Source organism: Pempheris klunzingeri, chromosome 15, assembly GCF_042242105.1.
Source record: "Pempheris klunzingeri isolate RE-2024b chromosome 15, fPemKlu1.hap1, whole genome shotgun sequence".
NCBI classification, from domain to species: Eukaryota; Metazoa; Chordata; class Actinopteri; order Acropomatiformes; family Pempheridae; genus Pempheris; species Pempheris klunzingeri.
In genome coordinates, this window is record NC_092026.1 from 13,784,241 (window position 1) to 13,802,113 (window position 17,873).

General features: G+C 40.8%; 1 protein-coding gene across 1 annotated transcript; it reads left to right on the plus strand.

Annotated features, from left to right (window-relative positions):
* The first annotated feature begins 151 nt into the window (after positions 1 to 151).
* On the plus strand, positions 152 to 16,426 carry dpydb (dihydropyrimidine dehydrogenase b). Its single transcript, XM_070844631.1, has 25 exons — positions 152 to 335; positions 4,923 to 5,033; positions 5,154 to 5,236; positions 5,359 to 5,446; positions 5,608 to 5,769; positions 6,822 to 7,018; positions 7,553 to 7,634; positions 7,904 to 7,991; positions 8,101 to 8,208; positions 8,356 to 8,525; positions 10,726 to 10,936; positions 11,248 to 11,432; positions 11,854 to 12,069; positions 12,238 to 12,402; positions 12,532 to 12,600; positions 12,700 to 12,783; positions 12,898 to 13,018; positions 13,170 to 13,289; positions 13,604 to 13,746; positions 14,120 to 14,174; positions 14,681 to 14,802; positions 15,403 to 15,552; positions 15,681 to 15,743; positions 15,974 to 16,051; positions 16,180 to 16,426. The coding sequence occupies exons 1-25, from the start codon at positions 306 to 308 to the stop codon at positions 16,342 to 16,344; spliced, it is 3,066 nt and encodes a 1,021-aa protein (XP_070700732.1). The 5' UTR covers positions 152 to 305; the 3' UTR covers positions 16,345 to 16,426.
* The last annotated feature ends 1,447 nt before the right edge of the window (positions 16,427 to 17,873 follow it).

The window sequence follows — 17,873 nt, forward strand, 5'->3', positions numbered from 1 at the left end:
TGGTTATTGTTTAATTTATGGAGAACCCCAGAGCAATGCCCCCAGAGACCTGCCCACTCTGCTCTGCTGAACTTCGGACCTCGGGATCGTTATCAGCTCTGTCCGGACCAGACTGTTGTCCGGCAGCTAGAGACAGGAGGAGAGGGGCTGATAAGGAAGGACGCTTCTCAAATAGTTCCACTTGAGTGGAGAGCAGTCCCGGACAGTGCTTCGGACCTCTAACCCAGAAACCAGCGAGACTCTAGAACATCCTCAGGAAGCATTTGGAAGCTTTCACTCCTCCAAACAACCAAAACAGGAGCATCATGTTGAGTAAAGATCTTCCAGACATTGAGGTAAATGATTGCATGTGTCTTGTTTGACCTTTTCCACAACAGGATTCTAGTGAACGTCTTCATCAACATGCTGTGCAGCAAATAACCTTGTGTAGAGGGTACATCCACCTCAGGCTTCTAGTAAAAACATATCTCTGCTAATATTAATCTTGATTAGGAAAAATGATACATTATATTAACCCTTTCATGCATGAATTATGATAACCACAGTCAGGATTTCTTTGCTAAGTGTTTTTATTCATCTTTAGGCATGAAAAACAAGGTTTGAATTTTTTTTTTTTTTTTTTTTTTTTCAACCCATATTTTATAAAGATACATTTACGTATCCAGTAGTTGAAACATAGCTAGTGATGCATGATGTACAATTTCCTCACAATATAAAATCAATACTTGGAAAATTTAGCAATTGCATAACTCCTTAGATGTTACTTGATGTCCCCATATGTTTCTTACCTGTAAGGGTCTCTTTTTATAGAAGGTTTGAACAGAAAAAAATGACAAACTTGGTGTTTCTGGCTGTCTGTCAATCCATCTTGGTTTCACTCTTTTTGTTTTTTTTCACTTGCAATAGCATGGCACTGGGTAGCAGTGTATGAGATGATTGAGCTTCCACTGTAGTGGCTGATGTGCAACTATGCCATCAAAACTCATGCATATACAAGAAAACAGCTTTTGAATAGCTGTACACTATAGTGACCTCTATGCATGAAAGGGTTAATGTTAATACTTTTCATTCACATCACTTTCACATTTCAAAGTTGCAACAGTTAAAAAAAACATCAGACATTTAAAAAGAACACAAAAGCAGAGTGCTGTTTCCAGGGAAAATAGATCGATTAGGGGTAAGCCCTCTTAAAGAGATGAGTTTTTAGTTTTCCTTAGAAGAGTCCACCGTCTGAGGCGCCCTCAGGTGGTCTGGGAGGTCATTCCACTGGCGTGGCGCGACAGACCAGAAGGACCAGTCACCCATTGTTTAGTCCTGGGGGGGCAGAGGCAGTAGTTGTTAGCAGACTGCAGGTTTCTGGAGGAGGTTTGGAATGTAAGGAATTCCTTAAGGTAGTCCGGGACGTTGCCATGAATGCGGTTGTAAGTGAGAAGGTAGATCTTGTATTCGGATCAGAGGTGGATGGGAAGCCAGTGAAGTGGGTGAAGGATGGGTGTGACATGGTCGTATTTCCGCAGCCTAGTCAGGATCCTGGCAGCGCTGTTCTGGACGTATTGGAGCTTTTGAAGGCTCTTGCCAGGGATCCCGACGAGGAGTGCGTTGCAGTAGTCCAGCTTGGAGGAGACAAAGGCGTGGACAAGTTTCTCAGCATTCCAGGAAAGAGAGTGATGGGCAGAGTTTTGCAATGTTTTTGAGGTGGAATAAGGATATCTGGCACAGGTCGAAAGGAAACCTTGTGTGGAGGATAAATTTGCTTCAGACTTCTAGTAAAAACATATCTATGCTAATATTAATCTTGATTAGGAAAAAAAGGGAGCACAAAATGATTTGTGTCAATCATGCTGATGGTTGACTGAGGGTCATGCTCTATGTTACTTTTTTTTTCATCATTTCATCACTAATACTGGCCCCTCTTTTTACAGGACCACAAACCTTGTATGGTCGTCTTTGGTGGCAACTTAATTCCTCTTTTAATTCCTTTTTTGCTGTTCAAAAAGTCCACAGTACAACAAAGTTACTGTAAATGTAAAATCAGCAAGTTCAAGCAGACTAATAGAGCGGCTTGCACATTGGAGACCCAGTGTATCAATGTGCAGGGGAAGGATGTACAAACTAGATTTGACCTCTGCAGTTGTTTCCATGTTCTTGTCAGGGAGTTTTACTTCAGCACCAAAAAGAACTACTTGGATATGATGTGACAGAAGGAATACTAGCAGAGCTTTGAGTATTAACCACCACCACCACCACCACCTTGGCTGCACCAAGCCAATACTAATACAAAGGCCCTGCAATGAATTCTCTCTCCATGAGAGTAATGAGAGTAGTGATTTGTATTACACTTTGTTCTTTTGTTTTACTGCAGTGACACTCTAGAATTTAACCTATTATTTACTCTGAATGATCTGTGATTTGGTCCAGTACAATATGTGGTGTGTTGCATCTCCATAAAATAACAACACAAGCAATTCTTGGCATTGAAATATTGGTATATTAAGTATGAACATTTACCACTAGAATATTTTATGGTTGCAATGCACTTTAACCAAAATAAACTAAGCACTAAACAGCAGCGCTAATAGTTTTCAGCCACATACTGTACATGATATGCTGTTTCAGTTCCAGTTCCTGTTCCTGTTTTTTTTTAGGATAAGCAGGGACACTTCATAAATGTTGCACATGAAGTTCAGTACATTCAATAGAAGGAGTACATCTCTGTGTTTGTCATGTTTTCTAGGAGAGTGCTTTCCAAAGTTAGGAAAAAATAACCTTGATGACATATAGGACCCTTTATTTTTGGTGTAAACGTCAGGATATCTCTGCCTCTGCTGCTGCAGGCTACTGTTTTGATCAGTCTTTTTTGAATATATTTCTTGCGTGATGCCAAACTTTATGGAAGCGTATCTGCGAAGTACCCCTTTAAATACATACATGACTCCGAATACAAGAGAGGCCATTGTTGAAATATGCTGAAACTTTAACATGTTGCAGCGGTGAGGATTAAACGGATAAAAAGCCACGTTATATAGTCCCAGTATGACCAAATGCTCTTACGCAACAAACCATGTGTTTTGTTGTACAAGCTGTAGATAAGCAACATATTGTCGAATGGAGGTGAGCACGTGTAGCGATGGGGCAATAACTTCGATGGAGCCACGTTTCATAATCACTTTGAATTACAAGGAGTTTTGTGTGGTTGACAAAAAGTGTCAACCACATGTAGTGAGAAGTCACATATAAACTAATCTCCATACCAACATACCACTATGTTTTAATATACCCAGATCTGATTATCCAATACCTGAAATCAAAACTTAAACAATTAGTAAAGTATCTTACTTCAGACAGGATCAAACAGGACAGCTTAAGGTCTCCCTGATATCACAGAGCATGTTGCTCTCTTGACTGGATATCTTTCCTGTTGTAACAGTACAACATAATGGGAGTATTCATGCAACAGGTCTCATAAGCTCAGTGCACTGACCTGGCAGGTCTTCATTATCTTATCATCTTGACCCTGACCATCCAAACAAGCACATTTCCCAGAATGCTCCATTATTTCAGTGATTTTGTCAGCAGATCTCTGCATGTCTGCAGAAAGCAGTAGTAGTTCATGACTAACAAGTGGAAAGCAGCATTAACCCTTTCATGCATAGAGATCACTATAGTGTGCAGCTCTTCAGAAGCTGTTTTCTTGTATATGCATGAGTTTTGATGGCATAGTTGCACATCAGCCACTACAGTGGAAGCTACTGCATCATCTCATACACTGCTATGTAATGCCAAGCCATTGCAAGTGAAAAAAAAAAGAGTGAAACCAAGATGGCCGACAGACAGCCAGAAACACCAAGTTGCTCATTTTTGTTCTGTTTGAACCTTCTATAAAAAGAAACCCTTGCAGGTAAAAAACAAATATAGTAACATCTAAGGAGTCATGCAATTGCTACATTTTCCAAGTGTTGATTTTCTATTTGGAGGAAATTATGATTAATCACATGTCCACTGAATTGTCCATCATGCATCAGTAGCTAGATTTCAACTACTGGACATGTAAAAATATCTTTAGAAAATATGGGTTGAAAAAAAATAAAGTTCAAACCTTGTTTTTCATGCCTGAAGATGAATAAAAACACAAAAATCCTGATTGAGGTTATCATAATTCAAGCATGAAAGGGTTAAAGTATCCCTGATATCACAGAGCATGTTGCTCTCTTGACTGGATATCTTTCCTGTTGTAACAGTACAACATAATGGGAGTATTCATGCAACAGGTCTCATAAGCTCAGTGCACTGACCTGGCAGGTCTTCATTATCTTATCATCTTGACCCTGACCATCCAAACAAGCACATTTCCCAGAATGCTCCATTATTTCAGTGATTTTGTCAGCAGATCTCTGCATGTCTGCAGAAAGCAGTAGTAGTTCATGACTAACAAGTGGAAAGCAACATTAAGAGTGTTCATTTATAATCCACTATTCTAAAAATAAAGGATGTAATTTATAAAACTAAAACGTTCTAATGGAATTAAACAGATTTTCATCGGCATATCATTGTCGCACAGGTCTCGACATAGTGCTAGAAATGTTTTTTTTTTAATTCAAGTAATAAACAGCCTAACCTCACAGTTATTTGAGAAAGAAAAAAAGCTGCTATCCTCAGATCACAGCTCATTAACATGTTATGTCGAGATAGCAAAGCTGTTCTGTTGTGATAATGAGACACGTTTGTCATAAACACAGCCATTCCATAAGTTTCCATGAGTAACACACTCTTGAAGTGTTATATTCTTTTGGTTAGAAGCAGCTAACCCATAAGTATTTAACAGAGTCTAGGAATGGTAGAAAATTCTATTTCTCTCTGACAGAATTAAGTTACAATTAAGAAATCTGCTGATGTGTTGGTCTATTTCGCCCACTTTCATACAGAGCATTCTGGCTCTGAACCCCAGGGTGAAGACTCATGCTCAGATCATGTCCACGGCAAGCAAGAAGAAAGAAAAGAGACAATGGAAGAGGAACCCTGAGAGGAACTGTGATGTAAGATGGTTGGCTTTGTTTGCATGGTTTAGTCAATATCATTTGTTCACTGTCCACCCTCCTCTTTCCTTTGTTGTCTTTTGTCCCTCATCCCTTTAAAATCTTCTTTCTTTCTTTTAGTCTTGTGTGAAGTTAGAGAACAATTTTGAAGATATCAAACACACAACGCTGAGTGAGCGTGGAGCTCTTCGAGAGGCACTGAGGTGAGAATGAAGTTAGATGACATTATGTTCGCCCCGATGCTTGCTACTTTCTTTGACCGGCCTTTTTTTTTTTTTTTAATAACTTGGTTAAACTGTCAAATGAAAGTAAAATGTGTGTTTAGGTGTCTAAAATGTGCGGATGCTCCCTGTCAGAAGAGCTGCCCCACTAATCTGGACATCAAGTCTTTTATCACAAGCATCTCTAATAAGGTACCGTCAAATATATACACAGAAACACTTTCAGGCATCCACGCACATAGTTGTTTTTGCATGCCTGTTCTATGGTGTAGAAGATGTTAACAAACTATGAATGAAGTGTAGTCAAATTTGTACGAACTTATCATTCGTGTGTGTGTGTGTGTTTGTACCAGAATTACTATGGAGCTGCACGGGCCATCCTTTCTGACAACCCCCTCGGTCTGACGTGTGGAATGGTCTGCCCCACATCAGACCTATGTGTGGGAGGCTGCAACTTATTTGCCTCTGAGGAGGGACCCATCAATATCGGAGGGTTACAGCAGTTTGCTACCGAGGTACAGCACATAGAGCCGTCGGGTTTTCCTAGAATTTTCTTTGGAAACCAGAACGGTTGAAGTTGTTGACCACAGATGTACAGATGCAATGAGTCACAACCAGTTGGAGTCATTTCATTTATATGCTGATGTGTATCTGTATGTTCTTGTAGTTGAATGTTTTTGAGAAAACATTAACCTGAACATAATGCATGCAGATACACAGCTATCACACTATTGTCAGTGTAGATGTCTCATAGCAACGTAATCATCCATACAACAAAACTTCATGCCTTCAACTAGGTGTCAGCTTTAGGATTAAAACAATGCTTTGTTTTAAGTGAAGGTAAACATTGAAGTTATACTACGTAACTTTTAAGAGAAGAAATAAAACATTCTTTCTTTTGCAAATTGAATCAACCAACCAATCTTTATTTCTATAGATATATAAATGTTGTGTCAAGACACTTTCCATGAAAAAGCAGGTCTAGAAAAAAACTCTTTAATTAAGAGAGACCAAATGATTCAAAATTAAGGATTCAAGAATCCCCACATAAGCAACCATCAGGTGACAACCTCCCTTTAAAGTAGATCCATAAGCAATAAATCGCATACTTCCTCAATTTAATTGGCCTGGTGTGACCACGAGCTTGGTGGCCAAAGGTAGCTGATACTAGCAGAGTGTCTGTGTGTGCTGATTTTATGATTCTTCAACATAAAGGATCGTTCTAGACTTTGGACATTATAGTTTGAGCAAATTATCCTAAATCAAGGTGAACTGTTCAGCTTTTTCAATCACATCTCACAGTCTTCATCATAACTTGGAGATTGCACAGTTATCCGTTGGGGATGAAAGCTTGTCCGTGGACAATGGGTTAAGATTTTACGGTCAAATGCATGACTCTTGTCTATTTGTGCTAGCCAGACAATGCATTTTAAAAGTCAGCATCATCACAGGCTCACTTTAAAGTCAGCCATGTTGTGTTGAGGCTTTTATTAGCACTGTGAAATATGAATGCAGGGCTCGACAAGTGTATTATTTCAAATGTGTGTTTGTGTTTGTCTCTTCCTAGGTGTTTAGTAAGATGGGCATTGCTCAGATCAGGAATCCTGCACTCCCTCCAGCTAATGAGATGCCGGAGTCTTACCACTCCCCTATAGCTCTGATTGGTTGTGGCCCAGCATCAGTCAGCTGTGCTTCCTTCCTAGCCCGTCTTGGATATGATAATATAACCATATTTGAGAAACAGAAGTACATTGGAGGGCTGAGGTACCATATAATATATTGAATTCATACTTTGTATTGTATCATATCAAATATATGACATTAGATCATGTTGTATAGTGTGATAGTACATTGTATCAATGTATCTGATTACATTTATTGAATTTTAAGTAAGTATTTACTGTTACATTTAGTTTTAAATGCTACTTTACACATAATTATACAAAGCAGGTGTTAAGATACAGCAATATTAAGAGAATAATCAGTGGCAGTGGCAGCCAAATTTAAGTCATCTGACTATTTAGTTACCTGGCAACTAAATGTTCAGTAATTTTTGAAACACAGTACAATTTTGAAATTGGTTGTGTTGGATGTTGTTCATATCCATTAAAACCATAAATACCAGAAGAAGACAGGCCTATTGGCAATGTTGAGATTGAGACTCCTAAAGCCTCTTAAACACATTGGCATAACAGAAACTGAAGGTGTCAGAACAAGAGATAAACGAGCAAATGTCAAACAAGCTAATAGGCAAAAGAAGAAATTCAACATTCATAAATAGTGTTTGTCTCCTTGCAGCACATCAGAAATCCCTCAGTTCCGGCTTCCCTATGAGGTTGTCCAGTTTGAAATAGAGCTGATGAAGGACATGGGAGTGAAGGTATGGCCCATAGAAACTCCTGTCATACTATACTATTTCTAAATTGTCTGTTTACATGGTGAGTCTGAAATATGATACCATACCTACAACAGATATTGTCAGTACCGTATTTGACAGAAAATGAACAAAGATCAAATAATTAGTGGTGATTTATGATATTTGATATTCATGAACATTAAGACAATAATGATGTGAGAGCTTTCTGATAATTGCAGTCCTTGCGGTCTTGCTTAAGAGTGTGCTTGTGTGTGTGTGTGTGTGTGCATCAGGTGGTGTGTGAGAAAGGTCTAGGTGTTAATGATATGACTCTGACATCCCTGAAAGAGGAAGGATTCAGGGCTGCCTTCATTGGGATTGGTGAGTGCCTCGTCTAAAACATTTCACCTTCAACATTTACACCTTTTACTGGTTCTACTATACATCACCGCTCCAATGCATGTGTTTTTGCGTGTATGTGTGACTGCAGGTCTCCCTCAGGCCAACAGAGCTAAAATCTTCCAGGGTCTGACCATGGATCACGGCTTCTTCACTTCCAAAGACTTTCTGCCCATGGTGGCCGCAGCCAGCAAGAAAGGTAACACACACACACACACACAGAGGTATTAATGAGAAAATGTAACAGGAAATGGGCAATTTTGAATATAAAAATGGTTCTAGTGATGAAAGGTATATCTGTAATTGTCATTACCACGTCTCCTGGCCTCTGTCTCGTTCTGTCTAGGTATGTGCCAGTGTCGCTCTTCTCTGCCCAAGTTAAAAGGTGTAGTGATAGTCTTGGGGGCTGGTGACACTGCATTTGACTGCGCCACTTCGGCTCTTCGCTGCGGAGCCAGGAGAGTCTACGTCTGCTTCAGAAAGGGCTTCACTAACATCAGGGCTGTTCCTGAGGAGGTGCGGATGAGGGATAGGTGGATAGATGTATACACACACAATACCAGTTCAAAGTTTGCACGCACCTTCTCTTTTGATGGTTTTTCTTCATTTTCGTTATTTTCTACATTTTAGACGAATATTGAAGACATATGGAATTATGCAGTAAACAAAAAAAGTGTTCAACAAACCAGAATATGTTTAATATTTTAGACTCTTCAAAGTAGTCACCTTTTGCTCTGATGCCAGCTTTGCATCCTCTCAATCAGCTTCATGAGGTCACCTGGATGGTTTTCCAACAGTCTTGAAAGAGTTCCCTGAGGTGCTCTTGTTGGCTGCTTTTCCTTCACCCTGCCATCCAACTCATCCCAAACCATCTGACGCAGTCCTCCATCTCTCTTTCTTGGTCAAATAGCCCTCACACAGCCTGGAGGTGTGTTCATTGTCCTGTTGGAAAACAAACGATGGTCCCACTAAGCACAAACCAGATGGGATGTTGCTGCAGAATGCTGTGGTAGCCATGCTGGTTAAGTGTGCCTTGAATTTAAACAAATCAACAACAGTGTCACCAGCAAAGCCCCCCCCACACACACACACCATCACACCTCCTCCTCCATGCTTCATGGTGGGAACCACATATGTAGAAACCATCTGCTCGCCTTTTCTGTGTCTCACAAAGACATGGAGGGTGGAACCAAAAATCTGAAAATTCTCTTCAGACCAAAATACAGATTTCTACTGGTCTAATGTTCATTTCTTGTGTTTGTTGGCCCAAGCAGTTCTCCTCTTCTTCCTGTTCTTCCTCAGTAGTTCTTCTTTGCAGCCATTCGACCATGAAGGCCTGACTCACACAGTCTCCTCTGAACAGTTGATGCTGAGATGTGTCTGATACTTGAACTCTGTGAAGCATTTATGCGGCTCTAATCTGAGGTGCTGTTAGTTTGTGTTTTCTGAGGCTGGTAGCTCTAATGAACTGATCCTCTGCAGCAAAGCTAACTCTTGGTCTTCCTTTCCTGGAGCGGTCCTACTGAGAGCTAGGATGAGGATATTGTTGTGGGAGGGAAACCCCCAACTTGGGCTAGAGACTAAGTAAGAGAGTCAATCTTTCAAAATCGGCACCAGGAAAATTCAGAGTTCAGCGCAGTAGAGATTTATTGTCGACAACAAAGCCCCGAGACCTGAACAAGACAAAATCCTGGACACTTCTGACAAACAATGCAAGGGTCCCTTCTTTTATAACCCAAAATCAGCAGAATGATCTTATCTGCCTGCCCCCTTGCATCTGTACCCAGCCAATTAAAATATACCACACTTTACTATGAGGAGTTTCCCCCTCTGAGCTTAATTTGACCTGATCACTTTGTCTCACTTGGGGAATTTCCACTATGCAGTTATTATTTTTATTTATCCTACAGCACCTCCTGTTGACACCATTAGGTTCCAAATCTTCCTCTATACATTAAAAAAACAAACAAAGTATTCACTTCAATTTACACCAGGAGCTTCTGGTTTCCTCTTACTGTATTTTTTTTAAAAACAGAGTATAAAATGTGATATTTGGTTACCTTCTGGTTACATTGTTTCATACTCATTTTGATTGGTTACATGTTCCATCACCTTTGTTATTTGATCAACACTCCTATTGTACTAAACCATTGTGTTACATGTCTTTATCAATTCATGCTACATCTTAGTCAACACTTAATCAATACATTATATTCACATTATGTGATATCTCAATATTTGATACCACAATATGATCAAAGTTCTTGAAATTTTCATGGTTTAAAGTAATGGACTGGCATTTCTCTTTACTTAGCTGACTGTTTCTTCCAAACTTTGTCGTCATTAGAATAGTAGTCGAATAGGGCTTTTCACTGTATAGAACTACATACCAATCCTACCTCTACACAACAATACTAGCCATCTCAAACACATTAAAAGGGCAAGACATTCTACAAATTAACTCTTGACAAGGCACACGTGTTAGCTGAAAACCATTTCAGGTGACTACCTCACGAAGCTGACAGAGAATGTCAAAGATGTCATTAAAACAAAAGGCTACTTTGAAGAAATATAAAACATGTTCTGGTTTTGTTGAGTACATAACTCCATTTTTTCATAGTTTTGATGCCCTCAATATTAATATACAATGTAGAAAATAATGAAAAACCATTGAATGAGGTGACGGTACTGAATATGATAATATATAATGTTTCAGATGGAGTTGGCTAAGGAGGAGCAGTGTGAGTTCCTGCCCTTCCTGTCTCCTCGTGAGGTCATCATGAAGAACGGTCGGGTTGCCGGGTTACAGTTCTGCCGTACTGAGCAGACTGAGGAAGGGGACTGGCTGGAAGACGAGGACCAAGTTGTCCGACTGAAGGCTGATTATGTCATCAGTGCCTTTGGTTCCATGCTTAATGAGCCACAAGGTAATTATAACCAATCAGCTTAGGAACACACTAACTGACCAACAGAGTGTCAGAGAATCAAACAATGTGTGTAAATCTTTTTCTGGTTTCTGAAAAGTATCTATATCTTAATACTTTTGTCTATTCCTGATCTCTTGTTCTGACCAATTATGTCCTAGAGAATATGTGTTTGCATTGTTAAACACCAGAAATTGAGCCTTTGAGCATTTTAGATGTGTAGGAGTTGTTGCTGATTGATGCTTTAGGTGAAAGCAGAACCCTAATGGAGCGATGGCGTGTTTTAACCTTCGCCGTATTTTGTCTATATGTAGTGACTGAGGCCATGGCCCCCGTGAAGCTGACCCGCTGGGGTACTCCAGAGCTGAACACAGAGACTATGCAGACAAGTGAGCCCTGGGTGTTTGCGGGAGGAGACATTGCTGGTTTGGCTAACACTACTGTGGAATCGGTGAATGATGGCAAACAGGCCTCATGGCACATTCACAGATACATACAGGTACATTTGTCTCTGCCTCAAACATTCACCATATATGTAACATCCAGGGCTGAGATCAGCCACGTAAGCTGAATAATGTTCGGATGCATTATCCCATTTGAAAGGTCTGCTGTCGGATACTTTGTGTGCCTACCTGACGTTTGTTATTGTGTTTACTGTTATATGCTCACGTGCAGTAGGAACTACAGTTCTTAAGAAGCCTTTCAGTGTAATACACCATTACCAAATGGTCCTCTATATTATATTTGCATCTTCTTTTGAGTTCACATTAAATCTTTTCTCAACATAGTTCATGGATGTAATGCAAACAAAGTGAACAAAAGGACAGATTTTTTTCTTATGAACTTTGATAACCAACTCCACAAAATGTAATGCTAGTGATGTATGTAAAAGACTTGTCCCATCTCCCTTCATCCTGTAGTCCCTCCATGGACAGACAGTGGACCCGGTTCCGAAGTTGCCATTGTTCTACAGTGCTATAGATCAGGTGGACATCAGCGTTGAGGTTTGTGGAATAAAGTTTCCTAACCCCTTTGGCCTGGCGTCTGCTCCTCCCACCACCAGCACAGCAATGATCAGAAGAGCTTTTGAACAAGGATGGGGCTTCGCTCTGACCAAGACATTTGGACTAGATAAGGTACTGTACACACACACACACACACACACGCACACTCAAACATAGCATGGTACCAAGCAAGCCGCAGAGTTTACAACAGGAAACCCAGATTGCCCAGACAGCTGAGTGAGCAGGTCATCAGCTTTTCATAGCAGTTCATCTGATTGGCCTCTATAACTCTGTCTGCAGGACCTGGTGACTAATGTGTCTCCTCGTATTGTGCGTGGCACCACCTCAGGTAATGTGTATGGGCCAGGTCAAGGCTCCTTCCTCAACATTGAGCTCATCAGTGAGAAGACAGCAGCCTACTGGTGTGCTAGTGTCGCAGAGCTGAAGAAGGACTTCCCTGAAAATGTAAGTTGTCACTGGTGACCAGGTTTTGTTAAGGACATTGTGCCTGAAACGTCATGTATGATGGATGGGAGAGCTGACCCATAAATAGTGTGATAGCCTCTTACTTACCTTTCCCTGTCTGTCTGTTAGGTGGTAATCTCCAGTATAATGTGTAGCTACAATAAGGAAGACTGGACAGAACTCGCCAAGATGGCAGAGGTAAGAAAAACACATGCCAGTAACAACCTCCTCACCATATAACCATTGTGTAATGGTTATATGTACATGAAGGTGTAAAACAGAGAGATGTGTGTTTAGGAATCAGGAGCAGATGCACTGGAGCTGAACCTGTCTTGTCCTCATGGGATGGGAGAGAGAGGCATGGGACTTGCCTGTGGACAGGTGCACTCACACACACACACACACACACACACACACACACACTAAATCAACACACTGTTCGTTTGATGTGGTAAATGATTTGAGTGTGACATGTTGGTGTGTCTTTTCCATTAGGACCCAGTATTGGTACGTAACATCTGTCGCTGGGTGCGTGCAGCCATTTCCATTCCATTCTTTGCCAAGCTGACACCAAATGTTACCAATATCGTCGACATCGCTAAGGCTGCTCATGAGGGTAAACACCACACTCCCTTCTTTTTCCTTCCTCCATATCAGTTTCTGCGTCTGTATTTTACTACATCATTTTACACTACATGGTGCAAATCATTCTAATTTGTGCTGAATGTCTAGCACATGTAAATTATCGTTATTGCGCCGTTTTATAGGTGGAGCAGATGGAGTGACAGCCACCAACACAGTCTCGGGTCTGATGGGACTGAAAGCCGATGGCTCCCCCTGGCCGAGTGTCGGAAAGGGCAAACTCACCACATATGGAGGGGTGTCTGGTAAAGACACACACAAGCATTCAACACATAAGTTAACTGTAGAGTAGTTCAGTAGAATAAGTATTGCCCTTCTAATAAACCTTGAGGGACCAAAACCTCAGATAAAGAATTGGCAGCAGAGGCCACAATATCACGATTTCTGTGGGTCAAGCTCCAGTATTACCCTTTAAAAGAGCCTTGAATGACTGAGTAAATTAAAGTCACACATGACGTACATATTAAAATTAATTAATTTAATTAATTTAATTTAATTTAAATGATCTCTTAGTGAGGTGCTTCTCCCAAGCACTTTATAATAATTACAATTTGTGCAGGTAATGCCATCAGGCCTATCGCTCTCAGAGCAGTATCGGCCATCGCCAGAGCTATTCCTGGTTTCCCAATTCTGGCCACTGGAGGCATTGACTCTGCAGAGACTGGACTACAGTTTCTTCATGCCGGGGCCTCAGTTTTACAGGTGATAATATTACTGTGACACCTACCAGGGTGATGCTGAAGTAATGTTTTCCTCATGCAATATTTGATTAGAAATGGAATATCAGTCAGTCACCGATAATATGATGCAGCTGTCAATAGGATAAATACATCAGTTTTTTAAAATGAATTCCTTTACTGCTTAACATCGCTGTACCTTAACTCATCACTGGTTTTAATGATCCAATAAGTTCAGACCGTCCTTTCAATCCCGAGAAGAACGTCTTGAACACACTCAGTAGTGGATATTTTGACATTGACATGTATATGGGTACTGTGGGTAACAAGTAAGTGTGTTAGTGGATTTCAAAAAAATCACTGATTCATTTAACAAAGTAATTCATTCATTCCCACAGGTGTGCAGTGCAATACAGAACCAGGACTTCACAGTAATTGAGGATTACTGTGTGGGTAAGTAACGGTGTTTCTAGATTGTCTCTGCTATATTTTCCATGAAAATACATGAGGTGAATGGAGCACACTTAAAACACCCTAAAACAACTAACTGACTAACAATGACAAACATTTCTAGGTGTATTTTACACTGCCATGAACTGGAGCTGTCACTTTTGAATAACAAAATGCATGCATTTGACATTGTGATGTATGATTCTTACCTTGCGGGGCAGTTTAATGGTGCACAGTTAATCTCAACAGTATGCACTCTACTCCATTTTGAACTCAAGTCTCTATTGTGACACTGTGCCACACTACATAGTACTGCAACTACCTACTTACTCATCTCAGAACTCGAACCTCCAGGTCTCATCCACATCTGGGAAGTTTGTATGTGTACTTTGTGTGCCCTCAACCCTCCTGAGCAAACCGCCAACCTAAAAATGTTCCAGTCTATCCAGATGGTACTTTAGGTATTTAAACTATATGATAATGCTGATATGATGAATGTGTGCGCTCAGGTCTGAAGGCCTTGTTGTACCTGAAGAGCCTGGAGCTGAAGGACTGGGACGGTCAGTCTCCTCCAACAGAGAGACATCAGAAGGGAAAACCAGTTCCCAGACTAGAAGACCTCGTTGGAAAGGTAGTACTGCTAACCACTGCTACTGCCAACACGAGTGCTTCGTAGAGTAAGTAAAGTAACAGCAACTAGGGAGCTGGATCTCTCCTTCACTGTGGTGCTCCCGGAGGTTTCTCTTTTCCCACTGGGTTTTTTGAGTTTTTCCTTCCCGAAGAAGGAGGGTCATAAAGGGCAGGTGATGCCTCGGACTGATCCACCGGACTGATCCATTGGCCTCATCGACTGCTGGACTCTTTATTAGATTGTTTGTTCGCTTACACTTGTTTATTTCAGTGAACTTTGTAAAGCACTGTGAGACAACTCTGTTGTGATATTGGGCTATACAAATAAATTGAAAATTGAAATTGAATTGAAACTAGATTAGCTGCGTGGCCTGTTAGAGGAGACACCACTCATCGAAGAGGGAGGGTTCATTAACAGTCTTCATTCATATAAGAAACACGTCACAGGTGAAAGTAACATTATACAACACTAACAATATATTGATTAATATATATAATATTAATATAATGCCACATAAATATATTACTGACGTACGTGTGTGTGTGTGTGTGTGTGTGTGTGTGTGTGTGTGTGTGTGTGTGTGTGTGTGTGTGTGTGTAGAGCCTCCCTAGCTTTGGTCCATATCTCAAGCAGAGGACAGAAGCCATTGCAGAGTACAAGAAACAGTTCAGAGACGCTGGTAAAACTGATTTGATGGAAGCCAGTGTCAGCCGGATCAGCACACCCAAATATCCTGTTCCTGCTGTCAAGGTATGTGGGACACACACGCTGACTACTCCTATGGATACATTATGCTTTGTCCTAAGAAATATGTTTTTGTCCACAAAAACATCTGCTTTGTGCATCCCGTGTACGTATGTGTGTGTGTGTGTGTGTAGGATGTGATAGCCAGAGCGCTGCGCTACATTGGAGCATACCAGGGTCTTAACAACATGGAGCAGGTATCCATTTTTGTCTTACTGATTTTGTTTTCTAAGAATTAGACATTTGGAATGAAATTGTTGGCGCTTACCGCATAAAGTTGCAGCTGATGTAGAACTAAGAAAAGAGCTGTCAGACTCGGTGTGTTCCTGTGCTGTGGGTAGAGACAAAGATTAATGCAGCTGACTGTTATTCATATGATAACAGGCACTTCTTTTAAAATAATATAACACCCCTGTTCTGTGTTCAGGTCCAGGCTCTGATAGACGAAGAGATGTGCATCAACTGTGGTAAATGTTACATGACCTGCAATGACTCTGGATACCAGGTATTTTGTTCTGTTTGTCTTTTACATTAAGATAGCTGTCTCTTTCTTTTGGCATTTCTCTTGTCCTCTTATTTTTACTAAATGTCTGCCACAGATCTGTAATGAAACTTGCTTTACTGTCTTTCCAGGCTATAGATTTCCACCCCGAGACTCACCTTCCTGTTGTGAATGACTGCTGTACTGGCTGCACTCTCTGCCTCAGCGTCTGTCCAATCATTGACTGCATTAACATGGTTACCAGGAAAACGCCCTATGAACCCAAGAGGGGTGTGCCCATTAATCCAGTCTGCTAAAGCCTAAACTTTCCACCTATAGAGTGCTGCAGGGACGACATATTCTTGTAGGCCAACCAAAAAGTTAGCAAAGCCAATAGGATTTTTCCAAACAAAAGTTTGTGATACTTTACGATAATAAGATAAGATAAGATAATCTCCGCAAATGAACAGCACGTTTAAGATTTTCAATCAATTAATCAATCAATCTTTATTTATAGAGCACCAATTCATAACCGCGTTATCTCAAGACTCTTTCCATAAAGAGCAGGTCTAGACCAAACTCTTTAATTAGAGAGAGACCCAACGATTCAGGAATTCAACATGAAGGATTCAAGAATCCCCACATGAGCATCATCAGATATTATATTAGGACACAGTGGCAGGAAGAACTCCCCTTTAACAGGAAGAAACCTCCAACAGACCAAGGCTCAGATGTGGGCGGCTGTCTGTCAGGGGCCGTGTTGGGTGGAGGTTGGACAGAGAGAGAGAGAGAGACACAGAGAGAGAGGGACAACACAAACAGCAACCAACATACTAACAGCAGCTATAGCACTGACAATAGGAGTGTGACTAATAAATTAGCAGTATGGTAACATGTTTTAAGTGTAAATGCAGTCACCTACGGTAAAAAGCTAACATACAGCTATAAATGAACTACACTGACTAGCCTGACTTCAGTGTCACTACCACCAAGCTACACTACAATTTATAAAAACTTTGATTGTAAAAATAATAAATTGACAAGCATGCTGCTGTGCTGTGGTTAGCACTGTTGCCTCACAGCAAGAAGGTCCCGGGTTCGAATCCCGGTTTGAACCCGGGGTGTTTCTGTGTGGAGTTTGCATGTTCTCCCCATGCTAGCGTGGGTTCTCTCCGGGTACTCCGGCTTCCTCCCACAATCCAAAGACATGCACATTAGGTTAATTGGTAACTCTAAATTGCCCGTAGGTGTGAGTGTGAGAGTGAGTGGTTATCTGTCTGTCTCTGTCTCTGTATGTGGCCCTGCCAGTCCAGGGTGTACCCCGCCTCTCGCCCGAAGTCAGCTGGGATAGGCTCCAGCTCCCCCCGCGACCCTGACGGATAAGCGGTATAGAAAATGGATGGATGGATGGATGGATAGTTTGCAAGAGCACGAGTAAAAACACAGCTGGACAAGAGAGTGTCTGTGTTTGGTGTAACTTCCCCTTCTCTTGTCTAATTTAGCCACCTTTCTTAAGACATGTAAAAGCTTCAGAATTCATGAGTGGGGCATTTCCTGATGTTACGATCAGTATGATGTGATTTTATGTTGTAGAACAAAATGTGAAAATCTCTTAAACATCTTCCCACTGACACTTTTGATTTTTTCAACTTTATTTTTCCACTTTTTCAGAGACATTTTTACAGACAAAACAAAACAAAAATACACACATTTACATATTATATAACACTATTATAAACAATAGGAGCTTAACACTGGAGACTATAAAATGGAAATATTGCTTTCATAGACAATAGATCAAAAACAAAGCAGGTTATCACCTCATGTTGTGAGGTACGTGTCCCAT

Bases quoted from the DNA above. Each gene is read 5' to 3' on its own strand.
- dpydb (XM_070844631.1), top strand. From the start codon at position 306: ATGTTGAGTAAAGATCTTCCAGACATTGAG. The intron at 5,770-6,821 runs GTACAGCACATA...GTCTCTTCCTAG, and splicing joins TACAGCAGTTTGCTACCGAG to GTGTTTAGTAAGATGGGCAT. The intron at 14,803-15,402 runs GTAGTACTGCTA...GTGTGTGTGTAG, and splicing joins TAGAAGACCTCGTTGGAAAG to AGCCTCCCTAGCTTTGGTCC.